General features: G+C 50.2%; 1 protein-coding gene across 5 annotated transcripts in view; it reads left to right on the top strand.

Moving 5' to 3' along the window:
- Nucleotides 1–16,843, top strand: part of ARHGAP39 (Rho GTPase activating protein 39) — a 108,478-nt gene that overhangs the window by 63,157 nt on the left and 28,478 nt on the right. For 3 of the 5 annotated variants that reach the window (XM_048286203.1, XM_048286201.1, XM_048286202.1), the window contains exon 2: nt 6,628–7,059. In XM_048286203.1, coding sequence (XP_048142160.1) covers nt 6,628–7,059 — 432 coding nt within the window. Of the gene's footprint in view, nt 1–5,444; nt 5,534–6,627; nt 7,060–16,843 lie in introns of those variants that run through there. The other 2 variants (XM_048286200.1, XM_048286204.1) reach the window with 1 other exon arrangement.

Raw genomic sequence — 16,843 nt, forward strand, 5'->3', positions numbered from 1 at the left:
GCACCTTGACATCTCCATCCTTGGAATTTCTCCCATCTCTGCATTCCCAGCACAGACCCAGAGCTGGATCAGCTCCCAGATTTCCACCCAGTCCTTTATGGATTTATTTCATGGCTCAGGGATCGATCCAACGCCTGTTCCCGGGGTCGCCAGCTGGAAAACTGCTGAGCAAGGCAGGGACAAAGCTCTTCATCATCATCAACATCCAGAGGACAGGGGTTCTTTTGTTGAATCAGCCTTTGGAAAAGCTTTTCCTGACCAAAAAAACCTCCTTGTGTTGATGTTTTGGAGGAACCGGCCGCGATTTGTGGGATAAGGGGTTTTTTTTTGATTTTTCATGGTAATAAGGTCATTAGAGTCTTGTGGGATCATGGAAACATCAAATGGGCTGGGTTGGGAAGGACTTTCAAAGGTCATCGAGTCCAGCCTTCCACCAGGTCGCTCCAATCCCTGTCCAACCTGGATCATGTTGGGATTTAAGCTGGGTTTTAAGGAGCTGGAATTTGTGTCATTGAGGTTAATTCGGCCTCTGAGCCACTTGGCCAAGTTGGGAGTTGACCCCTCCCCCGGTGTCACCTCGGTGTCACTCGTGGCACCTGGATTAATTCCATGAGCCGACCTGGATTAGGATGAGTTTAAATTTCCGAGCGTTCCACACCTCAGATGATTCGGAATTTATTGATCGCTGCAGTCCGAGGGGAAAAATGGCTGAGTGAGCGTTTTTTGGGATCAGAGAGAAGTGGGATCAGATTTCCACATCGATTCCTGGGATTTTGGTTGGAAAGGAACAGCTCCAAGCAAAGACTTGAGGGGAAGAAGTTGGAGGAGCTGTTTTAAATTCCTGAATCCTCCAAAAAGAGAGAAATTAAGTCCAAGCAGGATCAGCTTTGCCCAGAGCTGAGGCTTCAGGTTATCGGAGAAACAGGGATGAGAGGGAATGGTTTGGAATTAAAAATGGAGAGGTTTAGTTTGGAATTGGAGAAGGAATTCTTCCCTGGGAGGGTGGCGAGGGGCTGGAATGGAATTCCTGGAGAAGCTGTGGCTGCCCCTGGATCCCTGGAAGTGTCCAAGGCCAGGCTGGACAGGGCTTGGAGCACCCTGGGATAGTGGAAGGTGCCCCTGCTCATGGAACTGGATGATCTTTAAGGCCACTTCCAAACCATTCCAGGATTCCATAATCCTCCCAGCCATCCCATAATATTCCTGCTGACATCTCTTCTTCACCCCGGCCGCCCTTGAACCTTCCCCTGACATTGCCCAGGGAGTCACATCCCTTCTCCATCAAAGCAGCACCGCGTTAACACCCGGATCCGACGGCTCCTGCCTCCCGGAGCTGGATTTTTCCCTCTTTTTCTTTAGGAAAGGAATGAGCAGAAACAATGGATTCGCTTTGATAGGAAATTTATTTTTCCCTGAGGTGGCTTTAGGGTTCACTCTCCGCCTTGCCAGCACTTTTCCATCACTGGAATTGTTGTGGATTCATGTCAGGATGGAGCAGAGGGCTTGGATTTCTCCCACTCTCCTGGAATAGCTGTTTCCAGCTGGGAATGCAGCACTGCAGGAGTCCCGTGCTGGATTCTTTTCCAGATCCTTACAAATGCACAGCTCCCGGTGTTTATGTTGTTATGAATCCAGACCTCTGATTTTGCCTGACATTTCCCTTCTGTCCTGAGGGGTTGGTAAAAAATGGGATATGACCTGGCGGGGTGTGGTCACATCCCAGAAATTCCCAGTGTTCTGTGGTGTGGGCAGCAGGAAAGGGGGAATTCTGCCCCTCTGCCCCGCACAGGTGAGACCCCACCTGGAATTCTGCCTCCAGCTCTGGGGTCTCCAACAGCAGAAGGACGTGGAGCTGCTGGAGCAGATCCAGAGGAAGCCATGGAGCTGCTCCAAGGGCTGGAGCCCCTCTGCTCTGGAGCCAGGCTGGGAGAGCTGGGAATGTCCAGCCTGGAGAAGGGCAGGATCCAGGGAGACTTCAGAGCCCCTTCCAGGGTCTAAAGGGGCTCCAGGAGAGCTGGAGAGGGACTTGGGACAAGGGATGGAGGGACAGGATACAGGGAATGGCTTCCCACTGCCAGAGGGCAGGGATGGATGGGATATTGGGAAAGAATTCTTGGCTGGGAGGGTGGTGAGGGGCTGGAATGGAATTCCCAGAGAATCTGTGGCTGCCCCATCCCTGAAAGTGTCCCAGGCCAATTTGGAGCACCCTGGGATAGTGGGAGCTGTCCCTGCCCATGGAGTGGGATGACCCTCAAAGGTTCCTTCCCACCCAAACCATTCCATGTTTTTCCACGATCATCACCAGTGGCGTGGTGGACAGAGGACACCTGGAGTCAAGCTACCACAGATTTGCCTTGGAATTTTGGGGAAAGAACACTCAACTTCCCAAAATTCCACAGCAAGGGATGGGACCACAGCGATTCCATGGCTCGGCTTTTCTGGAGCAAACAGTGAAACCACCAGAGCTCTTTTCCCGTTCTCCATGGACTGGCTGAGGATCCACCCCTCACCCAGCCCTCATTCCATGATTTTTTTTCCCATTTAACACCTCCCCAGCTGCTCCCTGAGCAGGTGACTCCTCCTCAGTGGGAAAAGCTGGAGTATTTTTCCTTAACTTTATCCCACTCCGAGCTTTTCCAGCAGCTCCAGCTGCTCCTTTGGGTGCCTGCCCTGATTTTTTTCCCGCTGCATCCATCAGGAACGACCAAGAACAATTCCACCTTTCAGGTTAATAATGTGCTTCCCTAAAAATGGAATTACCGGTGCAGAAAAATGCCCCAGCTCCCGAAGACTTTGATATTCCCTGGTTTATTGCTGACACTCAGGGATTCGGTTTCGCCTTCGTCAGCCCGGGTTTTCCAAGGTCTGGCATTAAGGAATTGTGGTTTTTTCCAGAGGCTAAAATAATATTTTAAGTTAAATATCCCCGAAAAATCAGTAATAAATAAAATAAAGGGTGTACCAAGTAAAGTAGTAATAATAATAATAATAATAATGAAGTGGATAATAAATAATGGGGATAGTGAATAAAACAAAGGGTATAATCATTAATGTTAATTAATAATAAATAAAATAACAGGCAGGGGTTGGAACAGATGAGCTTTAAAAGCTCCTTTCACCCCAACTCATTTAATAATTCCATTATTAGTTTAAATTTTTATGAAGTTTGGAGGGGTTTTAATTAATTTTAAGCATGGAAATAAGATTGGAAATAAGATGGGAATCAAGATGGGAATCATCGTTTTGGGGGGATTGGGCTCTAATGGGGGGATTTGGGTTCTTGGACATGTTTGGTTCTTGGATCTCTTGGACATTTTGGTTTGGGAATCCAAAGGGATCACCTGGGAGTGGGAGATTTGGGGAGCAGAGCACCCCAAGTGCTGTGGAGCTGCTTCCAAGGTCTCCAAAACCTTGCCGAGAACTGGGAATTTGAATTGCCTCATAAAAAACAGGAAACGCTTTAGGTTGGAAGGGACCTTCAAGATCATCCCATTGCCTTTCCTGAACACGCCCCAGTCCCTCAATATCCTGGGAATTCCAAACCTTCCCTGGGCTGGGATAAACCAGGTGCCGTCGGCCACCTTGGCCGGTTCTTTGGCCAATCCCGTTGATGATCCAATTCTCCAAAGCTGGAAGTGGCTTCCAGTTGCAGTTCCCTGCTGGATTGGGTCCGAGTTTTGCAGAATGAGTCAAGCCGTGATTTAGGATAGACTCTTCTCCAACTGCTTTTAATCTCTGTTCTGCAGGGAAAAGCTTAATTACGGATTTTCCTCTCTTTTCCCAGAGGAGTTGGACACATTTTCATCCTTTAGGGGGTTTCGAGCCAATCTGGGAACCCACAACCTGAAAATCCCACTCTTTTCTCGATTGTGAGGTTTAAATCCAGTTGGAAAATGAGCTGGATCACCGGAGGGCTCAGGGCCAGGCTGACACCTGGGACCCCTCTCCAGGGACTATTTTTCTTGCAAATTGGGCATTTCTGAAGAGCCTCCAGGGATTCATTCCCAGGAAAAGGTGTCAGGATGCAATCCATGTGATTCATCATTGTCTGATTCCCTGGATGTGTCAGGTTTAAGTGGCACCTTCCTTCATAAGCCTCGCTTAGCTTTTTATTCCTTCTTATCTATTTCTAGACATTCCTTAAAAGCCTTGTAAATGCAGACAAGGATAAATCCCAAATAACTTTATTTAATTCCTTCGATTTTTTTACATAAACCCACGCAAAAAAACCTGAGGAATTTGAATCAGGAAGTGGATCCCGGAATGTCTCAGGTGTCCTCTGGATGATCCAGAGGCGACAGGTGCAGTGTTTGAGGTAGTCTGAAAAATCAGTGGAATTCTCTGTTCCTTGGGATTACGGCTTTTTTTAATCCTGTTTGGAATTTCTAAGCTCCCGTTGCTGCTGGATGATCCCAAAAACCTCTTTTGTTGTGGTTCTGAGTAACATGGGTCAGGGCAATTCCAGGAAAACATGAATGGGGGGAAAGGATGGAGAGCAGCGCTGGGGAGATGGAATTGGGAGTGTTGGTGGGTGAGAAGCTTCACATGACCTGTCCATGTGCTCTGGTCCTGGAAATTCCACATATCCCAGGCTCATCCCACAGTGTGGGAAGCAAGAAAGGTGGGAATTCTGCCCCTCTGCCCCGCACAGGTGAGACCCCACCTGGAATTCTGCTTCCAGCTCTGAGGTCCAACAGCAGAAGGATGTGGAGCTGCTGGAGCAAGTCCAGAGGAAGCCATGGAGCTGCTCCAAGGGCTGGAGCCGCTCTGCTCTGGAGAGAGGCTGGGAGAGCTGGGAATGTCCAGCCTGGAGAAGGGAAGGATCCAGGGAGACTTCAGAGCCCCTTCCAGGGCCTAAAGGGGCTCCAGGAGAGCTGGAGAGGGACTTGGGACAAGGGATGGAGGGACAGGACACAGGGAATGGCTTCCCACTGCCAGAGGGCAGGGATGGATGGGATATTGGGAAGGAATTCTTGGCTGTGAGAGTGGTGAGGGGCTGGAATGGAATTCCCAGAGAATCTGTGGCTGCCCCATCCCTGGAAGTGTCCAAGGCCAGGTTGGATGAGGCTTGGAGCACCCTGGGATAGGGGAAGTTGTCCCTGCCCATGGGACTATTCCACTCAATTCCATTCCATGATTCCCTCCCATTCCATTCCATTCCATTCCATTCCTTCCCATGGAGCCCAGGACATGGTTGGGCCTGTTCCATCCTCACCATCTCCATCCCCGCCACCATCAGGTTTCGGTGTTGGTGCCACCCGTGGTTGCCACCCAGCCCAGGTGTTTTGGGGCCAGTGGTTTTGGGATGATGCCGGAGGTGGGTCCCACAGAGCTGCCGCCTTTTCCCGGTGTTGAAATCAGGTCAGAGGGAAGGAGCTTCAGGATCTGTGCCAGGGAGCAGCGCTGCTCCAGCTGGACTGGGGGAGGTTGAATCCATCATTTTGGAGTTTTTGTGGGAAATGCTGCCGGTTTTGGTGGTATGGGCAGCAGCGCTGGGCTGCGGGGTGGTCGTGCAAAAGAAGTTCATCTCCAGGTTGGTGTTTCCAGTCCATCCAGTCCTTCCCATTCCCTCACAGAATGTGCTTTGATCCCCGGGTCTGGACCCTCAGGGGGTTCAGCTGTGGAGGGCTCGGGGTGGAAGCCGCGATTCCAGGTGGACACTGAGGGGCTCCAAGTCGGGTGTGTGCTTTGCAGACTTACTGGATTTTCCCTGGGAGCCGAAAATCAGGGATTGGTTGGAAGCCCTTTGGGAATTCTCTGGTTTGTGTAAATAATTCTGTGGGACTCGATGGGGGTGGAAGGAAGAGTGGTGAAGTCATTCTTCATCCCACGCTCACTGCGAGTGCCGAGTTGCGGAACCGTTGGATAGCTGGGATTGGAAGGGACCTTGGTTGATGCTTCCCCTCACTCCTTGTTCTTTTCCAGGCTGGAATGGGTGGGAATCATCGAGTCTCAGACCTGGGAGACTCAATGGGGGTGAAAGGAAGAGTTGTTGCTCTTCATCCCATGCTCACTGTGAGCGCCGAGTCGTGCAGCCATTGGATGGTTGGGGTTGGAAGGGATCTTGGTAGAAGTTTCCCTTCACTCCTTGTGCTTTTCTAGGCTGGAATGGGTGGGAATCATCGAGTCTTGGACCTGGGAGACTCAATGGGAGGGAAGAGTTGTGAAGTCACTCTTCTCCATCCTGCATTTGTGTCAAATCGTGGAATCATGGGATGACTTGGGGTTGGGAGGGACCTTGGTTGAAGTTTCCTGTCTGTCCTTTTCCAGGCTGGAATGGGTGGGAATCATCAAGCCTCGGAGCTGGGAGACTCAGTGGGGGTGGAAGGAAGAGTTGTTGTTCTTCATCCCGTGCTCACTGCGAGCGCCGAGTCGTGCAGCCATTGGATGGTTGGGGTTGGAAGGGATCTTGGTAGAAGTTTCCCACTCACTCCTCGTGCTTTTCCAGGCTGGAATGGGTGGGAATCATCGAGCCTTGGAGCTGAGAGACTCAAGTGGGGTTGGAAGGAAGAGTCGTTGCTCTTCTCCGCCCTGCTCTCACATCAAATCACGGAATCATCAGATGGTTTGGGTGACCTTCAGAGATCACTCGGTTGACGTTTCCCTTCTCTCTTTGTCCTTTTCCAGGCTGGAATGGGTGGAAATCATCGAGCCTCGGACCCGGGAGCGCATGTACGCCAACCTCATCACGGGGGAGTGCGTGTGGGACCCCCCCGCTGGGGTGCGGATCAAACGCACCAATGAGAACCAGTGGTGGGAGCTCTTCGACCCCAACACCTCCCGCTTCTACTACTACAATGCCACCACGCAGAGGACGGTGTGGCACCGTCCCCAGAACTGCGACATCATCCCCCTGGCCAAGCTGCAGACCCTGAAGCAGAACACGGAGTCGCCGCGGGCTTCCACGGAAAACAGCCCCGGGAGGAGCAGCAATGTCAGCAGGGAAGGAAGCACCAGCTCGTCCCTGGAGCAGGAGCTGGAGGGCAACGAGAAGGTGCAGGAGCAGCGGTCGAGCCGTCAGTCCAGCCAGTATTCCGTGGTGAAGGAGGAAACGGAAAGGTAAAGGTGGGATGGGTGGGATGAAATTGGGAATTCCTAATCCTGGTGGTCTCCGGGAGAAAAGAGCAGAGATCCTCATCCTGCAGGTCTTGGGCAAAGACATTTTATGGATCGTTCCTCCAGCTCGACTCTTCATGGGTGTCCACCCAGTTGAATCCTCCACAAAACAAGGAGAAAGAGGGAAAAACATCGGGAGAAGGTGTTTTTCCACCTTAGGGACAATTTAGATGTTCCCTGCAGAAAGGATCCTTCAAGGAATCATCTCTTGGCCTCTGAAATTCATTTTTAGGATTGGAAATCTGGGTTTAGAGCCCGGTGTGGTTTTAAATGATTTCCCTGGATAAGATCTCCCTAAGGAGTCGGGATGATTCATGCCACAGCCACAGGCCTGGGGAGCTCCTGGCCTGTGGGATAATTTCCCTCAGGAAGGAGAAGGGAGTCAGTGCTCAATTCCCAAGGTCCACGGACAATGTTTGGAGACGTTTGTGTTGCTGCTCTGTCGTTGTTTCATCTTTTATGAGTTGAAAGCTGCAAATCACAGAGTCATGGAATGGTTTGAGTTGGAAGGAGCCTTAAAATCCATGTTTTTCGGATGGGAACACCTCCCACTATCCCAGGTTGCTCCAACCTGACTTGGAACAATTCCAGGGACGAGGCAGCCACAGCTTTTCTGGGCAACCTGAGGCAGGTCATTAATTAATGGATTTGTCTTCTCTTAATTGATGCCTTTGACCACGTTAAGGACCCAGCCAGGTTGAGGAGACCAAGCAGGGGTGGAATTCCTGTTCCCAACTCCTGCTCCCGACGCCTGGCACCCAGAAACTGCGGCTGGATGGGAACAGGAATAGCCAGCTCAGCAAGTGCTTTCATGTGGGACATCAGAGGCGGCCTCGGCTCTGCACGTTGAGGGAGGTGCCACCTTCCCGAGGTCCTGGAAGAGGCTCTGATGGAATCTCTGAGCCTGGGAATGGGGTGTCCTTGTGGGGCAGGGGGATCTGGGGGAGGGAGATGGGTTTGGGGTTGTTCACTGCAGGCAGACGTGGAAACACAGAGTCATGGAATCACGGAGTTATGGAATGGTTTGGGTTGGAAGGGGCCTTAAAGGTGATGGAATTCCACCTCCCTGACAAAGGGACACTTTCCCCTATCCCAGGCTGCTCCAAGCCCCGTCCAACCTGGCCTTGGACACTTCCAGGGATGGAGCAGCCACAGCTGCTCTGGGAATTCCATTCCAGTGCCCCACCACCCTCACAAGGGAGGAATTCCTTCCCAAAATCCCATCCATCCCTGCCCTCTGGCAGTGGGAAGCCATTCCCTGGGTCCTGTCCCTCCATCCCTTATCCCAAGTCCCTCTCCAGCTCTCCTGAAACCCCTTTAGGCCCTGGAAGGGGCTCTGAGGTCTCCCTGGATCCTTCCCTTCTCCAGGCTGGACATTCCCAGCTCTCCCAGCCTGGCTCCAGAGCAGAGGGGCTCCAGCCCTCAGAGCAGCTCCATGGCCTCCTCTGGACTCACTCCAGCAGCTCCACATCCTTCTGCTGTTGGACCCCAGGGCTGGAGTCAGAATTCCAGGTGGGGTCTCACCTGTGCGGGGCAGAGGGGCAGAATTCCCACCTTTTTTGCTGCCCACTCTGTGGGATGAGCCCGGCACATGTTGATGGAGCAGGATCCCATTCCCAAAGCAGCGTGAGGGGTTAACAGGGATCAAGGGATGGATTTTAACCTCCCTGGGATTTGCTGCAGGAACAGGAGCGGCATCAGCAGCTCCCTGGGGGAAGGATCATTCCCAAGGTGGGATCAGCAGCTCCCTGGGGGAATTCCCACATCAGATCCGATTCCCCCATCGGATCCAGCATGGACACTGCAGGTGATTTAATCCTTCATGTCCTCCACCCACACATTCCCCGTTCCCAGTGCTTGGGCCTGGCAGGTGTATTATGGGATGCAAAGCCGCTGGATCAGGTGGGAGGAGGGCTGGACTCTCCAATAGAAAGCTTTAATCCCTGGAAATCTGCTGGAGGAAAAGAGGAATTCAGCCCTGGGCTGGGTTTGGCTGATGGACGATTGCGTATCCTTGAATCTCCAGGAATTCCAGGTCTTGGTCTTTCCAGGGATTTGGATTGAGCGGATCCCAGGTCTTGGAGCTTTAAAAATTAAATTAAAATTGTAAAAATTTGGATGCCACTAGAGGGAGCAGAAATTCCTGCTGACTGGAATTTCCACCTTCATCCCTGGAGGTGACAGGGCTCAGCTAAACCATGGCTGCATCCCACTCTTGATCCTCATATCCTGGCTGGAAAAAAATCCCATTCCCTCATTTTCCCCATCCTGGGAGTGTCCAAGGCCACGTTGGATGGGACTTGGAGCAACCTGGGATAGTGGAAGATGTGTCTGCCCATGGAAAGGGCTGGAACGGGATGATCGTGAAGGTCACTTCCAACCCAAACCATTCCATGATTCCATGAGTGTTTTCCCAGATCTTGGTTGCATTTCTCACAGAAGATCCGCAGCTGGAAAGGAGCTCCAGAGGTTTCCAGGTGGAACCTCCCAGTCCAAGTTTCATCTCATGAAGTCTTATTTAAAGATTTCTGGATAAGCTCAGCTCATCTGATCAGAAAAGGGAATGTGGGATAAGTGGGAAAGTTTTTATTGGAATTCACACCTGGAGCTTCCCTTAAAATTTAGGATTTAGGAACCAGAGCGTCTTCAGGTTTGGTTGGAGATGCTGGAGGCTGCTCCCAATCCATTCCTCACCTCCATGGGCATGTTCCATCCCACCCGTGCGGGTCAGGGATGCGTCAGCCTTTGGAATCTACGGGGAATTTGCTGTTGCCAAGCACCTGGATCCCGCCGGAATCACCTCACACTTCCATGGTGAGGTGGGATTTGTTCTAATTAGCAGCCGGATCCAGCTCAGGAATCAACCCTGGGATCTCAACAGCAGCTTTGTCCTGGTGGTCTTCCCAGAGGGATTTTCCAGCCTTCCCCTGGAGTTTTCCATGCTTGTCTTAAAATGGTGGCTTTTCTCCGGAGCGTGACTTGACAGCCGTGAAATCTCGGAGCGGGAACGTCAGTCGGATTTTCTGTCAGGTCACTGGGATTTTCCACGCTGTCAGGAAGTGTCTGAGGTTATTGGTCCGTGCAGGGCTTGAAATCCTTGGAGAAGGTGTCAGGCACGGAGAGAGAAGCCTTTTCCATGGAAAACTCGGCTCTGCTGCTGCTTTTCTAAGGAGGACTTCCAAGTGGAAGCTTGAAGGACAAGGAAGTGGATCTTTGACCATCAGGAGAATTTTCTTTGGACCAAAACACAAGAATCTCAGAGTATGATGGGTCTTTACCCAAATCCCATCTGCTGGGAAATTGTGCCCAAGTTATTCCTCAGAATTCCCACTTTTTTTTGCACATCCCGATTCCAAAGGCACGAGGATATCAGAGAAGATAAAATTCAGCATTTAAATCTTCCTGGATGAAGTGTGGCTGAGCTGGAATATCCAAGGAGGATTCCCTTAAAATCCAGTCCCTGGAATACGCCCGCTGGAGCTCTCTGGGATCAAATCCCGCCTGCAAGCAGCAGCCGTTTCCTGACTCCAAAAGATCCCAAAAAAGCAGCATTGTGGAATAAGAGATGACTCAAACCTCTGAAATATCCCGGTTTTGAGCGTCCCACAATTTTTCCTTGGAATTCTCTCCATTTATTTCCTTTCCCAGAAGGCATTGGGAAGAACCTGCCGTGCCCGGGTTTGGAAAACAGGTGGATCAATGACATAAATCTCCGCAGCATCTGCTGCCCGAGGATTTTCCAGGTCCCTGCAGGGATTCCCAGCCTTCCTTCCAAGACGAGCCTCCGGTGGTAAGAGAAACCCAGGACTTGCTCCGGAAAACCGCATGGAAGGGCCGTGGTGTGGAGTAGATCCTCAAGGCCTTCCTGCCCAATGTCGTGCATCCAGGAGGAGCTTAAGCCTTGGAATTCCAGGTGTTTCTTCACCCAAATGTTGGATTTTCCCAGGTGGGTGACGTCTCCCAGTGTGAGGAAAGAGCTGGGAATGTCCAGCCTGGAGAAGAGAAGGATCCAGGGAGACTTCAGAGCCCCTTCCAGGGCCTAAAGGGGCTCCAGGAGAGCTGGAGAGGGACTTGGGACAAGGGATGGAGGGACAGGACCCAGGGAATGGCTTCCCACTGCCAGAGGGCAGGGATGGATGGGATATTGGGAAGGAATTCTTGGCTGTGAGGGTGGTGAGGGGCTGGACTGGAATTCCCAGAGAAGCTGTGGCTGCTCCATCCCTGGAAGTGTCCCAAGTCAGGTTGGAGCACCCTGGGATAGTGGGAGCTGTCCCTGCCCATGGCAGAGGTTGGAAGCAGATGGGATTTTCCCTTCCAACCCAAACCATGGGTTTGATCATTTGATGAAGTTCTTCCATGAAATTTCCATGATTTGATGAAGTTTTTGCTCCACTATGGGAGGAAAAAAAACAAAAAGGAAGTTTTTAAAGCCTGGAACTCTTGATCCTGTTGAAACTTCTATGTGGATCTGGATCAACCCTAAAAACTGCGTCATCCATCCCATCCCTTAAAGACAAAGAGGAATTTCTCCATCTTGCCAATTCCCGGTGTTGTGGGAACCTCATCCCATTCCCAGCCCATGGCATTCCACTTCAAATCCTTCTCTTCCCGATGTTTTATCCACAGAGTGGATGGGTAGAGCAGGAGGTCCCGGCACCGACGTCTCCCTGGCTCCGGTGGCCGGGAAAACCACCATGGGCTCTTCCTGGCCTTGGAGCAGGCTCTGAGGAATCCCAATCCCTGCTGCCAGCCCAGGGGAGGGAATGTTGGAGGAAATTGTTGGAATTCTTGAAACTCAGACTTTTTTCTCCCTTTTATTTGCTGCCTGTGGCAGAACAGCCTCATCCCTGTTTTTTTCCAGTTCAATACCCCTGGGACAACTTCCACAAAATCCCAGGTTGCTCCAAGCTCCATCCAACCTGGCCTTGGATACTTCCAAGGATGGAGCAACCACAGCTTCTTTGGGAATTCCATTCCAGTCTTTGCTTTGCTCTTTCCCTTCCCATTTTCACCTCTGTGGGACACACCTTGCACAATCCAAGGATTCCTGTCCTCAGGACATGGAATTATCTCCTCTTTCCACCCTTCTGGAATCCATGACAAGGAGCTGAATCCATCCCAGCTGAGTTGTCCTGAAGATTTTTTAAATTTAAGGATCACCAGGAAATTTCCCGGCTTCAGACTCTTCCCCTGGTTCCATGAGAGCCTCAATTTCCCAAACCATGAGGCAGGATGTTGGGAAGGCTCCCAAATTCAGTCTTCCAATGGGGTTTTTTTAGTGTTTTATCCCAGGTTTTGACTTATTCCCACCCATTTCACGGCAAAAATCCAGCTCGTGCTCCGAGTGACTTTGGATATCCCTGTCCATGGCAGAGGAGTCGGAATTCCGTGGTCTTTGAGGTCCCTTCCAATGATTTGGGTTGCTCCAAACCCCATCCAACCTGGCCTTGGACACTTCCAGGGATGGGGCATTGCCGGAGCATGATGGATGTCTTTGATAGGATCTCCCAGCATTCCCAGATTTATCCAAAGACTTGATTTCCCCCATGGAAGATTTTCCTACTCAACAATTCCTTCAGCTTCAACCTCCTTCCCCTTTTCCCAATACTGGGAGTGCTCCAACAGGTGCCAGGTCTCATCCCACCCATCCGGGTGAGTTTTGCATGGAATTGTTAAGGTTGGAAAAGACTTCCAAGATCCTTGAATCCATTTTCCAGGCTCAACAGCTGCCAGGGGCTCCTTCCTTAAATTCAGTTCTTCACTGTGATCCTTGAGTTTATTGAGGTCATGAAGCTCTTGGCGGATGAACCGTCCGAGGACACACACGGGTATTTGGGGATAACCAGCGGAAAACACATTCCCAGCATAAACCAAACAAGATTTAACTCCCCTTCCTCATTCCATTCTCAAATATTTCCCAGAAAAAATGCTCATATCCGGCATTTCTTGCTCCAAGCCCGGCTGGAAATCAGGGGCAAAGCTCTGGCTCCTGGCACTTTTTAATATCCTTTCCTTGAATTCCCCACTTCCCGTTGCGAAACGCGGATTAGACGGATATTTGCCTAATTCCTCCGAGCGTTTGCGTCGGTGGCCGGCCCCGAAATTCCGGTTACATAACTCCAAAGAAAACCATCTTTGAAGTTTTATTGGAAGCAGGGGCTGTAATTAAGAGTATGAAGCCTTGCAGGGCTGTGATTAGAGCCGAGGATTAGGAGCCAGGATTTCATTTCTATTCCTGGCTTTGCCATGGAGCTGAGCTATTTCAGGCCACTCACTTTCCCTGATTTTTGAAAAGCTGTGGAATGGTGCCACTTCCTGTTGCAGGTGGGAAAAAACCCAACTCCTGGATTTATTGATTTTTTTAAAAATTCATTCGGTTTTGTCGTACTGCCAGAGGTTCCCGACATAAAGCTGCCAGGAATAAATTTGTGTCCGTGCTGGAGGGTTTGCAATCTGTGGTTTAGGGAAAATTATTAAGGGAAAGTCAATTTTATTAATATAAAATCATCTTGATTAATGGAAAATCACCTTTTTTTTTGGAAAATCACCCTTATTAATAGAAAATCGCCTTTTTCATTGGAAAATCACCTTTATTAATGGAAAATCACCTTTTTTATTGGAAAATCACCTTTTTTCTTGGAAAACCACCCTTATTAAAAGAAAATCACCTTTTTCATTGGAAAATCACCTTTATTAATGGAAAATCATCTTTATTAATGGAAAATCACGTTTATTAATGGAAAATCACTTTGGTATTGGAAAATCACCTTTATTCATGGAAAATCACCTTTTTTATTGGAAAATCACACTTATTAATGGAAAACCATCTTTATTAATGGAAAATCACCTTTATTTGTGGAAAATCCCCTTTATTCATGGAAAATCACCTTCAAAGTGTCCCAGAAAAGCTTTGGATGTATCCCTCATCCTTGTGTCCAAGTTGGCACATCGGAATCTAGACAGGGACACGACTTGATGGATAAAAACTGGATCATCCAGCCCGGAGGGTGGTGGTTAAAGGTTCATTCCCAACCCGACAGTTGGCTCCTCCCAGGCCCATCCCGGCTCCTCTCCCGATCCATATCCTTATCAATAATCTGCAGAGCAGACAGGAGTCACCCCCGTCTCCAGATAAGCTTGAGGGCAGGGCTGGAGCTCAGAGGGATCCTATGGATTGAGAACAGGTTGGGAAGAACTTCCTGAAGCTCAGCAAGGCCAGGTGTAGCCACGAGATGGACAAACTGGTGGCCACCTGAGGATCCAGAAATCCTGGGAAGTGTTATCCCAAGTGCAGGTGAGCAAGGGAAGTTGGGAACATCTCGGTAGGTCCAGGGAAGATTTAATCCTCGTTTGACCACTACTGGGCAACCTCAGGGAGTTCAGGGTTATTAGAAACCTGAAAAACCTGCGAGAATCCAGTGGGGAATCACCAGGATGGTCAGGCTGGAGCACAGGAGGAGAAGATGATGGAGCTGGGATTTTGGGAGACCTCAGGACACTTTTCCAAAACCAAAGCCAGGTTTCCCGACCAGGCAAGTTTTTAGTTAGAACTGGTTTTGCTTCCTGTGACCAGCTCCGTGTGGTTTTATCCATCGGGATTTCTGGGATGCAACCCAGTGCTTGTAGCCCCGTGTTTGCGGAAGCGCTTGATGCCCACTTGGGAAATTCATTTGGGTTGAGCTTTCCAGATTATCCCAGTTGTTCCAGGTTGGCCAAGACCTGTTTGGGTGGGAATGTCCAGCTTGAGGACACAAACTGGGTCAAGGTGGACACTGCAGGAAGGACCTTAAACATGGAATGGTTTGGGTTGGAAGGGACCTCAAAACCATCCAGTTCCACCCCCTTTCCATGGGCAGGGCCACGTTCCACTATCCCAGGTTGCTCCAAGCCCCATCCAACCCAGCCTTGACTATTCCATGGATGGAGCATCCACAGATTCTCCTGTGCCGGTGTTTCACCACCTTCATTGTAAAATTCCTCCTTTAATCCAATGGATCTGTTAGTCAAGCAAAATCCATAAGGATTTGGCTTAAAAACCTTGGAAAAACAGCTGGAGGGGGGCAGACAAAGGGCTGGGGCCACGCTCCGTCGCATCCCTGCCTGTGGGAAGCTGGAATAGCAGGAATCCAGCAGTGCTGCTGTTTAAACATTAACGAGGAATTAACTGGGAATCCTGCTCCCGGCTCTCCGGCCAGTTCCACGCCCACAGCTTCCAGAGGCTGCTCATTAACGCTGAAACCTCAGCCGGTGGCTTTTAATGATTCCCAAAAACTCATCTCATCCCGGGAAAGCGAGCGCAGCCAGCTCAGCCACCCCTGGTAATGTGCGACCACCGCTCCGTCCTCCCGTGGATCCCTGTGGAGATTCCCTGCCCAGCTCCCACCACACTGCCTCCAGTCCAAATCTTTGGGATGGATTCACTCATCCATCAACTCTGTCTGCACAGAAACCTCGTCAGAGATGGTCCGGAGGAGGCCTGGACTTGCTCTGGACAGGGATAATTAACGCTGATGTGAAACAGAACAGCGGGACAAAGCATGGATGGAAACCAAGCCATGGCTCTGATGGATTTGGAAGATCTTGGAACTCCCAAAAGCTCCAAGAAAAACCACCTGTCCTTGGGCTCGGCCGAAATAAGGGATGGAGGAGCATGCGGAACTTGATCCTGGCACCTGGAACAGAAACCTGGGATCTGGAGGAGTGGGAATTCCCTTCTGGAGGGGTGTGGACCTCGCTGATGGCAGTGGGGGGAGCTGTTGGTCCATCCCACAAGGCCACAGGGAATTCCTGTGTCTCTTGGGTTTCATGGTCCTGTTTTGGCCATGTCCTGCTTCCAGGGGAGTTTTTAGAAGGAAAAACCGATATTCCCACCAGACTTTCCCCTGGGATGCTGCTGGATGGGATGGGGGGGGGTGGTGCTGCTGGGAAGCAGATCCACAGGGAAGGACTTTAAACAGCTCCTGAACTCTCCTGGAATCCTGGAATGGTTGGGAAAGGACCTTAAAGCCCATCCAGTTCCATGGGCAGGGACACCTCCCACTATCCCAGGTTTCTCCAATCCCTGTCCAACCTGACCTTGGACACTTCCAGGGATGGATCTAGGATCCATTTGAATTCTACCATGGATCTGGGTACAGCACTGGGATCAGAGGTGATGCCTTTCTCTTGGGAATATTGGAGGACAAGAAGGAAATCCATTCACATGCACTGGAGAGGAAAAAGGGATTAAGCAATTCCACACAGTCATAATTCCAGGGCTAAATCCCATTAAAATTAGCTTTGACAGAAGCTTAATTTTATTGCCTCTTGCTCGACTAAAATTTTTGAGCTTTATCCTATTAGGAAGATTTGTTTCTTTTCCCTCTTTTTTTCTCCCGAAACCAACATGGGATCCGAATTTTATTAATGTGGGAGTCTTAATGTGGATACGGGGCAGGGATTTTAAGGCCCTTTTTTTTGTAAACTGCTCGGAGTTGAGTTTTTTCTCCAGATGTTTTCTGATTATTTGCTCCATGTTTTCCAAACGGGACCAATTCTGAGCACATTCCCACCAGGAATGGCTGTTAAGGCAAAAATAAACCTTTTTCTGTGTTCATTGGCAGCGGGGATGGATAATATTGGAAAGACAATGATCAATACCTGGTTTTGTGCTGTTTTTTGGGAAGTGTTGGAGGGTCTTGGCATGGATTCACGGCCATTGGAAAAGCATGGAGCCAAAAACATGGAT

The sequence above is a fragment of the Corvus hawaiiensis genome, chromosome 26, assembly GCF_020740725.1.
Source record: "Corvus hawaiiensis isolate bCorHaw1 chromosome 26, bCorHaw1.pri.cur, whole genome shotgun sequence".
Taxonomy (NCBI): Eukaryota; Metazoa; Chordata; class Aves; order Passeriformes; family Corvidae; genus Corvus; species Corvus hawaiiensis.